The sequence below is a fragment of the Drosophila mauritiana genome, chromosome X, assembly GCF_004382145.1.
Source record: "Drosophila mauritiana strain mau12 chromosome X, ASM438214v1, whole genome shotgun sequence".
NCBI lineage: Eukaryota > Metazoa > Arthropoda > Insecta > Diptera > Drosophilidae > Drosophila > Drosophila mauritiana.
Window position 1 is genome coordinate 10446294 of NC_046672.1, and position 17698 is coordinate 10463991.

A 17698-nucleotide genomic window follows, 5' to 3' on the forward strand; every position below is an offset into this window, starting at 1 on the left:
CCACATTTTTGGCCAAGATATTGGGTTAAATCCTGTGGATAATATCAGATTTAGACTTCAAGCGCTCGTCGCCGGTGGTGTCCCAGACCTCCAGCATCATCTTGCCCTCGAGCAGCTCCACGTAGCTCGCCCTGATATTCATGCCCACCGTGCACATGTAGTTCTCGAGGAATTTGTTCTCCGTGAAACGCATCATCAGGGAGGATTTGCCCACGCCGGTGTCACCCACGATGAGAACCTTAAATTCATCGTCAATTCGGTTCGGTTTAATATGTATAAGTTTCGACTGAAGGAAGTGGCAATTTTAGCTTGGTTTGTTCTGGTCTTTTTTTTCTGGGAGAGTAGTATTTTCACAATAGCAATAAAAATAGTTGTACAAAAGTGGAATGTCATACCTCGTTGAATTCGTAGCAAAATTCCCTATCGACCTGTGTTCAAAATTGGAAATTCATTTTTTTTGCCAATTTTCGCAAATTTTGATGATGGTACCCCTTATCAAAAATGCAAAAATTTGGTAAAATTTTTATTTTTTGAAATCATAAAAGTAGTGATAGGGATAGTTAGCTATGCTTATTAGCAGCACAAAAATGTCTTCATGATAGCGGTGATAACGTTTTTAGCCAAGTTATGGAGAAAACCCCGTTTGTAAATATTCGAATTTTTGCAATATTATTATTTGGTTTTTTTTGCTAAAAAATAATTAGTATTTTCTCAATAGCAATAAAAATAGTTGTCCAAAAGTGGAATGTCATACCTCGTTGAATTCGTAGCAAAATTCCCTATCGACCTGTGTTCAAAATTGGAAATTCATTTTTTTTGCCAATTTTCGCAAATTTTGATGATGGTACCCCTTATCAAAAATGCAAAAATTTGGTAAAATTTTTATTTTTTGAAATCATAAAAGTAGTGATAGGGATAGTTAGCTATGCTTATTAGCAGCACAAAAATGTCTTCATGATAGCGGTGATAACGTTTTTAGCCAAGTTATGGAGAAAACCCCGTTTGTAAATATTCGAATTTTTGCAATATTCTTATTTGTTCTTTTTTTGCTAAAAAATAATTAGTATTTTCTCAATAGCAATAAAAATAGTTGTCCAAAAGTGGAATGTCATACCTCGTTGAATTCGTAGCAAAATTCCCTATCGACCTGTGTTCAAAATTGGAAATTCATTTTTTTTTTGCCAATTTTCGCAAATTTTGATGATGGTACCCCTATCAAAAATGCAAAAATTTGGTAAAATTTTTTCTTTTTGAAATCATAAAAGTAGTGATAGGGATAGTTAGCTATGCTTATTAGCAGCACAAAACAGTCTTCATGATAGCGGTGATGACGTTTTTAGCCAAGTTATGGAGAAAACCCCGTTTGTAAGTATCCGATTTTAGTGATAGTGTTTGTTAGCTGTGTCTATTAGATTTTTAAAGCAGTTTTCTCTAGGCTGTTTGCTATTTTTAAGCTAAGCTATTAAAAATACCCTTAAAAATGTTTCTCTTCTGATCCGTCAACTGAAATGTATTTAACTAAATAAGGCCAATGCACATTTATTTGCTTATATTCATTCATTCCGTTCCATGAGCACCTTTCGTGGTATGCAAAATTCCATTTGTGCGTTTTCAGCATTTCGATTAAAGACTCTCGGTAAGCATAGATTTTCCCAAAGGTTCCAAACTCTTAGTTCCTCGCTACGCATCTACATACCCAGATACCCGGCGAAAGTCGAGCCAGCCTAACAACATAACTAACGCGATCTCATGGGTGGCGTCGCCCGCTCTCTTCTGCCTCCTTCCGTTTGGTGGCAATTAGTGAGCTGCCTATCTGGTCCTGCCAGTTTGCCAGCTATCCGGCATGCCAGTTGATGCTACACACAAAGTTGCCATTTGCAGCCAGCGATTTTCAGTTGCTGCATCATTCAGATGCGCGTCGCATTGCAACGCATCGCATTAGCAGGCCACACGAGGCAGCCAAGTGACAACTGACAATTGACAACTGGCAGCTGATGAATGGAGGAGATGCCACATCAGTAGCGGGAGGATTTGCTGTGGGAGGAGGAAGAGGAAGAGGCAGCTGCCTTAAGGCGCTTAGCTGCCCCCTGTGATGGTTTGCTGCCCCCTCGAAGGCATCTGGTTATGGTTATGCAATTCGCCTTTGACAGCGCTTGGCTATCTTTTTGGGACATTTCAGTTTCGGGTTTTGTATATCCATTAGCCAAGAGGCCAACATTCATTCATTACCATATTGTGTGGCTGTTGGCCATGAAGAGGCATCAATCAGCGCCTCATTAGCTTCTTATTTGCATCGCTATTGGTGTTTCGTGGTGTGATGCCGCTTATTACGCAAACGCCGCGTGGCCGACGCAAACAAGGTGCTAATGAGGTGAGTCTCAAGTTTCAGCCAGTTCATACAATCCATATATGTATACATATACATGTATACATATCTGCACATACAGATATACGAATATGCGGCACATCTGATGACAGAGTGGGAGCTGAGTTGAGCTATCATTTATTCAGGAATCCATCCCTAAGAAGAATGTTTCGCAATAAATGAATTGCAACTGAAATTTACAATTCTCTTATTTGAAGCGGATTTCGGTCAGGGATCTGAGGTATGTTTGTAGGTGGTGGTCAGAGGTCAGGGGTCAGCAGTTGTGGACAGTGGCTAGCCAAGCGTCAAACATCGGCCTGTTTGTATTTACATGTTCTTGATTTGAGCCAAGCTACTTCCTTCCTTCTTCCTTCCATTCAACCTTCGTTTGTTTCCTTCCTCTTCAGCTTTTGTTGGACATTTGGCTGCAGTTTGCCTTTGTTTGACCGGCCTTTTGTTTCAGGCTTTTTCATTATTTAAATGCAATTTTATATGCCAGATGCCAACCACCCGCTCAGTCTTAGTTTTTCCTTCTTTTATTGCCATTTTCCCTGGCCTTGTATTTGTCACGTGAGCAACTAATTGTCTGCTCCTCGGACATTCAATACTCGTATGCCTGGCTCGGCCTCATCCTGTCCACTGCATAATCCCTTCGCCATAGATCCATGAAGCCATCCAATCTCTGGAATGCCAGGCCACACCCCACCCATCGCCGTGTATTAATTACACCGAGCGGGGGGATAGTTAGCATATTATGCTGTCTATGTGCCTCAAATCCGCACCCGTGTCCAGTCCAGTCGTTCTCCTGGTTGGTTGCCACTGGCCAGACTAATTGAAAATATTGCATACTGAAAATTGCATAAAATTAATTGCCATGCATAATCAATGAGCTTGCAGAAATAAATTGAAATTTAATTGAAATGTTGCATGTAAATAAATAAATAAATAGTGAAGTGGTAAGCGAGAAGTTGGTAAATAATACAGGTCAAGGAAATAAATGCGCGGCATCAGCCAATTTGATTCGCATTTTTTTTTATTCTACAACCAGTAATTATAAGTAGAAACGGATCGTTTATATTTACAGGTAATTGCCGTGAGTCACTAATTCAGCAATTTAGCTGTTTCAAGGACCCACTTGACCTGTTGCCCATTGCAGTAGCTCATTGTAAGCCAAAAAGCCAGCCAGACCATTAGCACAATTGTCATTGGCCTTTAAAATGCAGCTAAATAATGCGGTTGAGCTTGGCCTGGCCAATTAATCCATCACAATTAGCGCTACCCACACACATGGTGGTGCAGTTGCTCGCTGGTTCACTGGTGGTTCGGTGGTTCAGTGGTTCAGTGGTTGGGTGGGCGCATTGATTGACCGGCAAACAGGAGCGGCAGCTGCGGAATCAGAAACATCAGCAACCAATGGAAAAACCAATAGCATTTCTCCCCCTGATGTTGACGTTGATGGGATGTGGATGGTGATGTGGATGGTGATGTGGATGTGGATGTGGATGTGGATGTGGATGTGGATGTGGATGTGGATGTGGATGTGGATGTGGATGTGGATGTGGATGTGGGGACGGTGATGCGGATGCAAATGCTGATCCTGATGGCCCTCATGAACTGAGGAGTGAGTCGCCACTTTCTGTTTGCATTTCTGATTATCATTGCATATTTCTGGGCACACCATCCACCGACCACCGACCACCACCCCCATTGGTGATTCCCCGTGGTGCTCCCGCTGTCCGTCTGTGGTTGGACTTGATTTTTTTGCACTTTTTCCATCGCCATCGTTAGAGAGTTTTCACTTCCGTCTGCTCGCTGGATAAACCTTTTGGCAACATGAAATGTAAAAATATTATTGCAATGTGAGTGTTTGAGTGTGTTTTCTGTATTTGAATTGTTGTTTATATATTGTTTCGCCTGGTTTCCTCACACACACACACACACACGCACATCATGCACAGAAAGTTGGGTATTTCAGCACCACCCAAAGCGGAAATGTCCAAGGAAGTGCGAAACTCTCAAAGGGTATAACTAGTGCCGTACGATCACGATTTGCACCATTTTTGCTGCGCTGTTAACGCCATTTTGTTGTGTAATGGCTCAGAAGTTTGTTTGCTCTATCTCCCATCCCATTTTCGGACTGAGTGTTTTGTGCTTTTTATCGCTTTGTTCATTTTCAAGTGCCAGATGAGTAAGTCAGCACACAGGGAGAGGAAACAGGACGAGCTTGGAGAGTTCCAGGACATGGCTGGACATTTTAATATTTATTAATTTACGCCGTGTTTGCCCAGCCCTCCACTGAAGCGCACCAATTTCGGTCAATGATTTACTGGCCATCAGGACAAAGCAGCGAGGATACAATGTATAAAATACATAGTAGTATATAGCCACATGCCTCCTACATACATACATATGTATATGGCGTATACATTGCAGATTTCTCGCGTATGTAGCGTCAAAATTGCATTGTAAATGAGTAATTTTGTCATCGGAAATCGGTTTGTTTGCCTTTTCGGTCTTGTAAACACGTTTGTCCGACATTCATTATGCACGATTCCAATTAATTGATTTTTTGTTTTTTTCAATTACCGGAGATTTTCCGGGTAAATGGTCGTACTAAGTGCTAAGCTGATGGGGCTTAAATTTTTACGCTTTTTTGCACATTTAAATTGCATACAAAGCTCGATTTATTTTGGCCAACACAATATGCTCTCATTTTCGGCCATTTTAAAGTTCGGCCAGGCTCATTAAGCTGTTTATCTTTGGCATACAGCATTTCCCACCTCCCAGCTATCAATGAATATCCGTGTCTGTTTGACCCATCTTGCAACACAAGTGTATTAATTTACACAGTTTCTCGGCAGATTGTGGTTTCTGCCATTTCATTGGCTGTGGGCCATCAAAAGCCATCTTTATAATTGGACAAACATATTTTCAAATTTTCTGCTTTCATTTGTCATTGACCAATTAGTCAATCAACATAACATTCCCGTCATTTTCAGTTAACTGATACCCTTATGCGTGCAAAGCGAAATTGCACTTGTTTATGGCAAAGCCAACATTTGAATTCTCCATTGACAAGTAAATTAATCATCGTTACATTTTGTCCAATTAAAATCAAATTTCGATGGCGTTGTATCTCTGAAGTCAATGTTGGGAAACGCTTTGAAAGAAACAACTTCTGCACAACTTCCCATAATCGTAAGCAAGCAAGTCAACAGTGCGTATGAGTAATAGATGGAAGCTTGATTAGACAACATGTCGTATGAGTAATATAATTTTCATTGAAGTTTTTTGCCTAAGACATGTGTTTCATTTAATTACTATACATTTTGCCTGCTCAAATCGTTTTTACTTTACTTATTTTGCAAACCATGAGTGACTTGCTTTCATGCATTTTTCCACCTGCAAACACCAAACATTTTCCACCCTCCACAATTTTTTAAAGAGGATGGTACTTTGCATTTTGTTGCCATTGCCAGTTAACGGTTTGTCGCATTTATGAATGTTTTGTGTGTGTGTGTGTGTGTGTCTGCATATATGTATGTGCTATAGATATAAGCTGCTGTGGGCGGGAAAACTGCAAATGGCAAAGAGGGTGTGGCAAGCGCAGTGTAATGAGCATCGGAATCGCCTGGTTAAGCACTTGTAATTATTTATCATTCGATATTAATGCGCCCGAAAGCATGCTGCACTTTTCCAACCCACCGGCGTTTAGCCCACCAAGCATATTTTTTGTTCGCATTTTCCGCACATCCCCCACCTCCTCGCTCCGATTTTCCCGCTCCGGTTTTCCCGCTCTCCGATTCGCTTTTGTTCCGAGCGAGCATTTAATTGAGGTTTATGCGCGCGCTAAGTGCGGCCTCCAAAACTTTTCAAGAGTGGGCAGGCGGAGGCGGGTGGGCGAAAAAAGGCAAAAAAACAAAAAAAAAACGTCCTGGCAAGTGGAAAGTGGCTTAAAGTAATTTAATTATGACAAATTGGATTAGCAAAGGGGGTTGGGAGTGGTAAAGTCGACCTCCCAGCTCTTTGTGCTTATTTTTTTAAATTTATTTTTTTAATGCATGCATTCGAGCCCGTGTATGTGTGTGACCTTTATCCGGTGTGGCTTACATATATGTGTGTGTGTGCTTGTGCGTCTATGCAGCTGACATTAAAAACAATTTTAATGCATTTTAATAGTGGAAACTGCAATGGCCTTAACCCCTCTCTCTCTATCTCGGCATCGGCGCCATCGTCAGTTGTTGTCTCTTAATTTATGGCATTTTAAATGCAATTTACTGCCTCTGCAGGCAGTACTCAGTACTCAGAACGGAAAACTGGAGTGCTCAAGGCTGCTGGTTTGGAGATCCAAAAGTGTTCGGCGTGTTGTGCCGGAATCCCAGTAACTATTATGGCCTTCCCGCCGCAGCAACAAACACGAGACACCGAAAACTTCAGCAATCAGTGCTACGAAAGTTCTACTGCTATATAGTCCATAGCATTTCCATTCCCATTCCCGAAACCCCGAACATGTATATTGTATCTTGGTCCTTTTGTTTGTTTTGGCCTGCCACTCACGCCGGTTTATCTACTCCCAGTTCCGAGTTACCATTTCCCTTTTCGCAGCTACAAGCTCCCAGCTCCCAGCTTGTTTGTCCTGTCTCTTTGGACTCACTGGTCTCTGGTCCATGGTCGCACTGGCCTGGCTTACTTTAATTGTTAATTTGGCTTATGGCTTCTTCGTTTTCGTCGCCCGCCTTGACCACAAATCATATTTTGCCCCAGGGGATCGGACTCGCCGACAGGGGAGAACTCACTTAAGGTGTCTTCGCCTTCAGCTGCGCAGTTGTTTTGCGGCATTGTGACGATGGCAAATGGGAATGGGAACGGGATGTGGGGAATGGGCCAAGTGTAATCAAAACCAAATTGCTGAAATTATTATTTAATTAATATAGGGGCCAGCTGTGATTTGCCATCCAATGATAGACTGCGGCGCCATATGGTTGGTTCTCGTCCTGGTCCGGGGAATTTGGTTTTTGGCCCGGAGATTAAAGCATTATGCACACGTACAACAGTTTTCAGCACTAATTGCACCGGGTTTAAATGGGCAAAAGTGTGTTTAGTCAAATAAATTTACAAAGTGCTTGAATTAATATGCTTAATTAATAGGTTCCTTCAACGATTGGACAATGTGCAATTTACTGCACAGCGCAATTATTACATGACGCAAATTAAGAGGGTTCTCATTAAATAGTTCATAAAAAATATGAAATTATAATAGGGTTGTTATTTTCTTTTCCTGCTTATCGCAAATAAAGTAAAACAAATTTTCAGTGGCTTTCAAGAATAACAAAATAACTTGATCCAAAAATTATGAAACCATTTCAGGCAGGCCTTTTCTCACTGCTTGACATTATTTGTTTAGGATATCGCAGGATTTGCCAGGGTCTTCGCAGCTACCTCAGTCGCCCTTGAAGTGGGCGTGGTTTCAGGCGTGGGCGGAAGCGGAAGTGGATGTGGAATAGCAATGGCCGCCCCAAGGCGAGGGCTGCCAACTCGGCAATAACTCAATGGCTAAATCAATTGACGCTCGTCGAGAGTGCAGCTTATACACCGTCATGGCCAAGACCCCTCCTCCTCCTCGATTTCTTATTTAACCGCTCCTCGAAAAGTTTCTCGGCCAGCTGGCGTTGTTCTTGCCAATCCTCGAGAGCTGCAGCATCCCAAACCCAGTCCTCCACTTCATCCTCCATTCCCTTGTGTCCCATGCCACTCGACAGCTTCAAAACAAAAAGTCAAATTGAATTACTTTTGCAACATGGCAGCGACGCCGAGGCAGCCACTCATTGTTGTTCGGATGCAGTTGTTGTTGCCGCTGCCATTATCCTTGTAGTGTTTCCGTACAACAGTGGCAACAGCCACCTGGCCGGTGGCATGGGAAAGTTCCCATCTTCCATTTCCCTTCGCCCACCTGCCTACCCACCGATTCTCCATCCTGCGAAAGTCCATCCAAGTGAAAGGCTATTGAAAGAAGAGTCCTTGGAAGGAGAGGGTGGGGTCCTCCATGCTGGATTGGCCAACACTCGGCCAGATATCTCCCGCAGGCTGCACTGCATCGGAGCTTCATTCTCCAAAATTTATATTAGCATTTGACTTAAAGAAATTGTAGGTGTTAGCTCTCCGTAAAACAACAAAATGTAGGTTTTTTCGAATTTACAACTTCCATTTTCAACAAAAAATGAAATGGGCAACAATAACTCGAAATTCTTTGCGGTGCAGGCCATGTAGAAGCGAATTTTGTGTGCTTTGTAAGCAGAAGTGTGCGAACTTCCGAGATGCACTGCAATATGTGGGTGGCCGGAAAGAAGGGGCGTGGCCGGGTCGTCGGAAAGTTGGAAAGGTGTCGGCGGAAGGCGCTGGGTGGAAAGAGGAGAGAGGGAAGTGGGCAGTGGTAGGACTTTTAAACGCCGTCGCACAATGGCAAACATTTCGCTGCATAAGTTACTCCCATTCACTATGTATATTCCAGTGTCGCTCCTTCAAGTTTTGCGCCATCGTCCAGGGGCTTTTGTCTGTCCTTATACAATGCAAGTTAATTCAGCACCAACTCGGGCAACAGCTGCTCCTCCTGCCACGCCCCCATCCGCCGAGCGCCGCCCCTCTTTATGTGGCAGTGCCGTCAACAACTTGTTGGCGTTGTTTCCTGTCAATCAGCACCATGGCCCCGCGCCTGCACCGACCCCGCTCCATTTAAGCTGCATTGTTTGTGGCAAGAACAGAACAGAACAGAACGGAACAGGACAGGCCAACAAAGGCGGCGGGAGGGGATATAAAAAACGAAAACGAAAACATAATCTAAATTTTGTAATTGTCCCAGGAAGGACCTCGTTGCCCCGGGCGGCGGATCACAAAGAGCGGGAAGGATGGATGAATTCTGTTGGATTTGTTGCCAGTCACTCATTCTCATTCCGCTCACTTCTGACTTCTTCAGCTGTCCTCAACTATCCCTGACTTCCTGAAGCACTCCAGTCCTCCTCCTCATCCTCATCCTCTTGCTCCCTTTGTAATCAGCCGAAGACTTATCTTCTGACATGTCCCGTTGATCTATCTGTTATCCTGCCTAATACAATATCTTCCACTCAATTTGACGCTGTTCTGTAGCTCCAATCCAATTTTCATTCCTTTCTTCTCACTTTATTATCGCTGAATATCTTTTTACAGCACTTGGTTTAGAGCACTAGCTGTTAAACTCCTTTATCAGGATTACCATTCCCACAACATTACTCTGACTCATTTATTCGGCTAAAAGAATAACTGCTACGTACTTCTTATTAACAGTGCTTACTATCCACATCCATTTCCATATCATCTAAACTTGCGATAAATGGCAAAAAATTTGAATTTCCAATTTTGAATACATGTCGATAGGGAATTTTGCTACGAATTTAACAAGGTATGACATTCCACTTTTGGACAACTATTTTTGTTGCTATCGAAGAAATAGTGATTATTTTTTACCGAAAAATAACATAATAAAAATATTGCCAAAAATCGGATATTTACAAACGGGGTTTTCTCCATAACTTGGCTAAAAACGTCATCACCGCTATCATGAAGACATTTTTGTGCTGCTAATAAGCATAGCTAACTATCCCTATCACTACTTTTATGATTTCAAAAAATAAAAATTTTACCAAATTTTTGCATTTTTGATAAGGGGTACCATCATCAAAATTTGCGAAAATTGGCAAAAAAAATGAATTTCCAATTTTGAACACAGGTCGATAGGGAATTTTGCTACGAATTCAACGAGGTATGACTTTCCACTTTTGGACAACTATTTTTATTGCTATTGAGAAAATACTAATTATTTTTTAGCAAAAAAAGACAAATAATAATATTGCAAAAATTCGAATATTTACAAACGGGGTTTTTTCCATAACTTGGCTAAAAACGTCATCACCGCTATCATGAAGACATTTTTGTGCTGCTAATAAGCATAGCTAACTATCCCTATCACTACTTTTATGATTTCAAAAAATAAAAATTTTACCAAATTTTTGCCTTTTTGATAAGGGGTACCATCATCAAAATTTGCGAAAATTGGCAAAAAAAATGAATTTCCAATTTTGAACACAGGTCGATAGGGAATTTTGCTACGAATTCAACGAGGTATGACTTTCCAGTTTTGGACAACTATTTTTATTGCTATTGAGAAAATACTAATTATTTTTTAGCAAAAAAAAACAAATAATAATATTGCAAAAATTCGAATATTTACAAACGGGGTTTTCTCCATAACTTGGCTAAAAACGTCATCACCGCTATCATGAAGACATTTTTGTGCTGCTAATAAGCATAGCTAACTATCCCTATCACTACTTTTATGATTTCAAAAAATTAAAATTTTACCAAATTTTTGCATATTTGATATTATCAAATTTTGCGAAAAATTTAACATAGATGGATAGGGAATTTGGTAAAAAACTTATTGTGGTATGACATTTAACTTTTGATCACTTAATTTTTAAAAGATATAACATTTTCGAGTTGCATAGAATTGATCCCAATGATGATAAGTGGGACTCTCTGTTTGATAGTATGAACCATCCGCCCCTTTTCCATTGACAATTTGGCCAGCTGGAACTCAAACTGGAACTGGGAAATTGGGTCAGGACATGGACCAGCCGCGGCACTGGGTTAACTGGGTCAGTGAAATAAATAATGAATATCGTTGCCAGCAGCAGGGCGAACAATAACAATAGCAACAACAATAACAATAACAATGGGCAGCAACAATTCAACTCTCGAGTTGCAACTTGCAACACGCTCGCTAAGCGGCTGCATTAAAAGGCCACTCAAACACACAGTGAGGCGTCTAAAAAAGGGTGGTGAAAATATAAAAACAATGGGCCAGGACTGCACCGCCACCTTGCCCCTGCTACGCAAAACCACTCGCTTTTCTCTCGGTGTAGGCTCACAAAATCGAAATGTTGAAAAAAAAAATATAAATGCAAAGAGCGAGAAAAGGGGAGCAAATTTTGTAGTTGGTAGGCAAAAAGCTGGCAACAAATGATGAAATGCTAGAATGCATATAGCGGCAAGGGAGTGGTGGTGGGTGGCTGGAAAAGGACTGGGAAGGACTCCTGAAGTGAGCGCTTGATTACACTGAAATGCACTCAAAAGTGGCGAACGAAGCGATGCCGCCGGCGAAAGCAATCGAATGGGCAACAACAGCCGTGCATATAAGAACATGCATACATATTTACAAACATACATGCATACGTTAACCCAACGCCCCCGCGAATATGCCACGCCCACACACACACATAGCAAGCCGAAAGGCTGAGCCAAAAAGTTCCACAAATTACATTTAAGTGACGCAAAAGTTAAGTGAAACTCATTGCGAAAATCGCGGATAGATGCAATGTGGCCTGTGTGAATGAGGTGGCGGATAGTGGGTGGCAAAAGGGAGGCGGTGGGTGTGGCATGTGGGCGGTGGTGCAACACGACTAAGTGCTTTGGCTTGCCGAATGTAGGCACTTGAACTATTTTTGTTCCCTCGCCCACTTACATACGCGTCGCCAGTTGTTTATGGCTTTGGGATGTTTCTGAAGGAACCAATGGCGGATTTACGTGTGCCTCATAAAGTGCATGGAACGGATACGGATATGATTTATATACTCGTACTGCTTTTAGGCAGTAATATGCAGCAGCTATGAGATATAAATAATCAGCATGCTTCGAAAATCCCAATTGCGTGAACAAAATATTGCGATACTTGTATAAAATTGAAAGCATCAAGGATCTGATATGAAAATTAAAAAAACCTTTAAAAATTTATTCTTATGCCAAGAGTAAAATTGTATGTTATGTAACCTATTTGCGCACTGTGCTAATTTAATTTCAATATGAGCGTGTGGTAACAATCGACATTGGAATTTGGCGAGGATTTCTCATCTCGTTTTTTGACATCTTTCACACGCCGCTGCTCTTCCTTTGCGGACTTTTTATCCGATCCCGCCGATGCCCGGACTGGTGGCTCGCCGAGTATTATAGCCGGATACACGATAGCCCGATGCTTGCCGCCATGGAGAATCACCTCGAAATGATGGTACTGGGCCAGCACCACGTGCGGCTTTCCGGCGTCGAGAAAGCTCTTGATGGGAGTCAGTGATATTCCGTGGCAGTTGATATACACTACTGAGATATCCAATTGCAAAGCCGCCTCATAAACGGTGGCCATATGGCTTCCCCAAACGGCGACACTTACAAATGGCACACGTTCGGTGGCCAAAAGACGGGGTAATTCGGTGGCATTGCGAAATGTGTGCAAAGTCACCACCGAACTGGGTCGCGATCCTCCAAAGAAACTATGATCGAATTCGCATACAATAACCGGCGAAGCATCAGACATTCTGAACTGGAAGCGAATGTCGTCTGGCGTCAGCATGCTGACCACTTCCGCCTGGAGACAATTAATCATTTCCACTGCCTTCACATAGGTGGAGTGAGAGGCCGCCTGGTGGTGCATTCGTTCCATGGAGTTGCGCACTTGATCACAAAACGAATCCCTCATCGTCTCGTGGACAAAGACACTGACCACCAGGCCAGGAGCAAAAGGCTGCTTCAGGGCGTGTATGAGCGGCTGCATCGCCTTGGCCACATCGGCATTCTGGCAGATGACCAGCAGGGTGGGATCCTTCCAGGCCACGTCGCTTTCATCACCGGGAAAGTCCGGTTGGCGCCATGTGTATGGAGTGTGTTTCGGCATATTTATATACAACAAATTTAAGCAAGGAAAATACGTATAATTTTGGGCTTCGTTTAGATCCTTTCGGAATGAAGCTAAACTGTTATGTTTTCAGCTAAAGCACAAAGTCATAATTCCTAAGGCTACTATTGAATTCGTCTATAAAATCAGTGTGGTGACTAATTGTCGATAAACATGCTAAAAATACATGCTACTAAATTTCAAATAGCTAACCTGTTTATTTTACCACTTGATTAAAACAACATCTACTTTTTAGCCTAACTAAATGGTTAGGCAATTGTGGATTACAACATGCAACAAGCTCAAGTAAGCGTTAGTTTCAGAGCCCTGTGTATAATGCCCTGTGCTATGTCCTGTCCTAAAAAATCCAATTGATAACTCAATACGCTTGGACGAACGAATTCTGTCAACTGTAGAGAATCCGGAATGTATATCTTTTTCGTCATCCTGCTTGGATATTAGTTTCCCGGCCAGGAAATGAACGTTGACTGCTGTCCTATACCATCTACATCCATCCATCAGCGTCACTTGGCAACGGAGACAGAAACTGAAATACAGGCAGAGAAGAATCGGAGAGGAGGATGTCTTCTCTGGTCTTGCCTGGATTCACTTGTGTTTTAGCCTCATTTGCCACATGGTTTCGTTTCGCCTCCCTCGAGAGTGGTATACTCCGTACTTCCCAGTGGGTTATTGCAGTTTTCCGCCAGCAACACGTGGCTTTTCCTGCACTAATGACGCATTCTCACTTGCAACATTGCCACATTGCAGCAGCAGCAACACATTCACATGCAGCATCCTCTTGTCTGTTATCCTGCGCCCCAGTTTACTTGAGTAAAATGCAATCTCCCAGCTCAGAGCACTGAGCTCTTAGCTTTCTGGATCCCAACTCCCTGCTCCCAACATTCCGCACTCATGGGAGCAGACAACCAACCACGTCACCAAGTCATCCAGGCATTCAACCATATGCCATGTGCCATATGCCATCTGCTATCTGCCAACTGCCTCAATGTGTGCAGCATCCATTCCCCAATTCAATTCAAATCCCCATCTACCACTGACAAAATCCTGCCCAACTTAACCGGATTTTTGGTGCATTTTGGGATAACCAAAATATTGTTAAGCACTGTGTATGAAGCTTAGTTAATACACTTCCAACACTTTCCCAAAGAAACATCCCACTATTTTTACGATTGGAAAAAAGCTAGGTAAATGCTCACAAAACGATAGTAAGCGATAGTAGTAAGTAAATGTGTTTAACCTGTTCAAAATCCATATTAATGGGCTACAAAATGTAGTCTGCAGGCAGGAATGTTGACTTTTCACCGAAAGAGGCTCAGTGAGATGGAATTTCAGCTGTCGAAAATCCTCTTTTGGCTCCACCTAATGGATCCGCCCTGTATGTAGGGACATTGTCCTGCGTCGTCCTGCATTTTACCTTCTCTCATTTGTCTTCTCAGCCTTTTTTTATTTTTTTGGACCTTACCTCCTCGAAAGGACCAACCAACTGGCACTTTGTGTGGCAATGTTGTGAAAGACGCTCGATAAACACGTTGCGCAAAGAAATCGTTGCATAAATTAAGGCTTAATATCCTGACCTCATCGATGTGACTGTGCCTGTGCCAACGGCGATATCGGGTCAATACACAAAGGATCCGAGGCGTTGCCACGCCCACTCAGCGAGTACTTTTATCCGTCAGCAGATTGCAATTTTAAGCTCACACCGAAAATGAAGGAACCGACAAGAACAACAAGTTCTCGAATCCAAATCGAGAATCGTTCAATTTTTCAACTTCGACAAATGAATGTTTAAGGCCACAAAAGTGTGAGGAAGCCAGTGCTGGTCAGTGCCAAGTGAAAAGTGCCAAGATTTACGAGCTGTTCTCTGTTAACGATTCGTTCGCCTTTCTTTTGCCAAAGTCAGACAACCTTGGGAAATTGACTTTTGCCTTTGGAATGGATTTTACTGCGTAAATTTCTAACGAAAATATTCCCCTAAGCCAGAATTACGGAAAATGCAATGGGCTTTGCCGGAAAAAATAAAACCATTAAAATAATGACCCAAAAAAAGGTTAAATATATATAGATTCCTATTTTTTACGCGTTCTTTTGTTCTTTGTTTTAACGCAAAATAATGACTCATAAACTATTAAACATAGTTAATTCTATTGTTAGGCAACAAAATAAACGCTTTTAAATTGGACAGTAAACTTTTGAGATCTTTAAATTTGTATGCGATTCTGGCAGTTCACTGCATTTGAACACGTATTTCTGCCATTCAATTCCAAGTTTCAATTGCAATTGTTGCTGCTGGTTTCTTTACTCATTTTTTTTTTTAGCTCTGTGAAATCAATGTGTAGGTTTATTTTTACTGCACAACTGGCAAGTAGGAGGGCCAAATCAATAACCAATACAACACATTGCTGGCAAGGCCAAGTTAACTTAACCGTTGCCCTGCGAACAGTTGCCAAGCTGAAAATGGACAGGTGGCGCGGGCAGGGGATTCCCCGGGGGCAATAAATTAACAGCCCGATGGCGAGAGCAAAGAAAATGCCAGGGAAAATGTCGGCAAAATCTCAATTCTCCCCGACACTGCTGGCCGCAGCAAAGAAAAGCCGAGAAAAAAGCCAAACCAAACTGAATTAAAATTTTTTGCAAGGGCCCGCAGGAAAGTGAACTGTTGTTCGCTTTTTATAAGTGCTCACAAAAAAAAGCAACAACAAAAAAAAAATGAAACACAAGATGACACAAAAAATTTATCAAATATCAGCTTCCGGTGAAATGGCGATGACAACAAGCGTCGCAGCCAATTTGCAGCCAGGAAAATAAGGGGGCGAAAAAAAAAAAGAGAAACCAGAGGACACCAAGGGCAGGACTGGAAAAGATGACAGGGAAGCGCCAGGCAAATTGTTTATTGTTTCATAATTGAGAGCCAAGAGAAGCCAGGACCTCACCTAATACGCCCACTATTCGCTTACTTACCTCACGCTTTCCACTTTCCACCCACTATCCGCCCCATTTTCCATGTCGGAGACATCGTGTCCGATTGCCGGGAGGGGGGCTGTATTGTCCACCAGTTTTTCCATCAGCACTCCTTTTTACTTAGCCCATAATGCCATAGATGTCACTAAGCTTAAGTGTCTAACGGATATTTCACTGAACGCTTGTGCAAGTAGATAAAATTAAGTTTCGGTTTAAGTTGATTTTCCAAACAGAATTCTGATGTTACCATAGAATTCTTTATATCCCTACTTCCTACATCCCTACTTTGGCAACATTGTTAATTGCCTTAAATCGCATAAATTCCAAACGAAAATTGGAGCTGCATGAAGCGTTTTATCATGACCATTTTAAATGGTTTTCAAGAGCTCAGGTGGCTCATGAAATCCTGACTGCCCATCAATTGCTGTCTAAGCAGCTGTTCTGATCCTGGGAGCAGGTACATAAAAGGCAAAAACAAAAAAAAAACTTCATTAAGCATTGTACAACAATAAACATACACACACTCGCACGCAGTCCGTAGATTTATAAGCATTTTACACCTGTGGCGTCTTTTTAGGCCTGCCACCTCCAAGCTCCTCCACCCACTGCTACACACTACCACCCACTTACACCCACTACCGCCCACCATGCATCAAATGGTTGAATGAAACTGCTGAGCTACCCATTTCGGCATGTGTATGTGTGTGTGTGTGCGTGCAAACAAGCTGAAAATTCATTAAACTGAAGCAATAAATTCTTTTAATTGTTTTCTTTGCCAAGCGCCCTTTCTCCCGCTCTGCTATTTATTTAATTCATTCCCCTCTCCCCCTTTTCCATACTTATTTTTCTCCTCTTTATTTTCTTTAGCAACATTTCCATTTGGCAACAGCAAACATTGTTTGGCCATCTCATTTTGGCAAGCTCTCCAGCATTTTAATGTTTTACGTGATATGTTTGGCATGTCTTTGACGTGGTCTCCTCCATTTCGCCCCACCTGAGTCCTGTCATTAATTCCTTTCAATTTACCAAAAAGAGAAAAGCACAAAAAAAAGAAAGAAAAAAATAAAGAGAAGAGATAAGGGGCGCCCCGCAAGTGAAGAATCTGGCGAGCGGGGGAGTGCTGCCTCATTAGCAGGTACAGTCGCGGCCCGAAAACTTTGACAGTTGCATCATTAATACAATACTTTTTTTGAAGCAGGAGGAGGGGTAGGTCGGGTGGGTGTTCCAGGGGTGTAATGAACTGGCAGACTTGTCGGGAACTTAACTAATGGATTTCTTCTTTGCTCTGCTCTTATTTCACTTACAGGTGTCTCCGGCATCGACTTCTTTCATGTTGTAACTCGAGGACTTTCGGTAAGTAACTACCCTTGCCGCACCGAAAACATGGACAACAAATGACAAACAGTTCGAAATGGTAGAGGTGGGGCTGGGGGAATACTGTGATCTGAAAAGTATTTGGTTTTCTATTCGAATTGTTGCATTCGAGCCGCACAAACTTCGACCAGAGGAAGAGGAACAACGGCGGAAGGATAACGCCGAGATTGTCCTGCCACTGCAAGTTTCGATTTAGTTTTGAGGTCAGAGATGGACTGTGGGGGAAT

General features: G+C 42.2%; 3 protein-coding genes across 9 annotated transcripts in view; 1 reads left to right on the top strand and 2 right to left on the bottom strand.

Annotated features, from left to right (window-relative positions):
• Positions 1–17698, top strand: part of LOC117146585 — a 78239-nt gene that overhangs the window by 33057 nt on the left and 27484 nt on the right. For all 7 annotated transcript variants that reach the window (XM_033312899.1, XM_033312898.1, XM_033312902.1 and 4 more), the window contains exon 3: positions 17404–17450. The gene's annotated coding sequence lies outside the window, so the exon portion shown is untranslated. The remainder of the gene's footprint in view (positions 1–17403; positions 17451–17698) is intronic.
• LOC117147126 (ras-related protein Rab-1C) lies at positions 26–8112 on the bottom strand. The gene is made up of 3 exons (XM_033313892.1): positions 8003–8112; positions 3649–3751; positions 26–238 (listed from the first exon to the last, which is right to left on the bottom strand). Exons 1-3 carry the CDS (start codon positions 8110–8112, stop codon positions 26–28), a joined length of 426 nt encoding a protein of 141 aa, XP_033169783.1.
• Positions 12173–13205, bottom strand: LOC117146587. The gene has a single exon (XM_033312908.1). The coding sequence runs from the start codon at positions 13116–13118 to the stop codon at positions 12240–12242; it is 879 nt and encodes a 292-aa protein (XP_033168799.1). The 5' UTR covers positions 13119–13205; the 3' UTR covers positions 12173–12239.

Excerpts from the sequence above, each read along its gene's own strand:
- LOC117147126 (XM_033313892.1), bottom strand. The coding sequence starts at position 8,112 with ATGGGACACAAGGGAATGGAGGATGAAGTGGAGGACTGGGTTTGGGAT. Across the intron at positions 3,752-8,002 it reads GAGAAACTTTTCGAGGAGCG|CTGCCGCTCCTGTTTGCCGG; the intron begins GTTAAATAAGAA and ends CTGATTCCGCAG. Across the intron at positions 239-3,648 it reads GCAACTGCACCACCATGTGT|GTTCTCATCGTGGGTGACAC; the intron begins GTGGGTAGCGCT and ends GATGAATTTAAG.
- LOC117146587 (XM_033312908.1), bottom strand. The coding sequence starts at position 13,118 with ATGCCGAAACACACTCCATACACATGGCGCCAACCGGACTTTCCCGGT.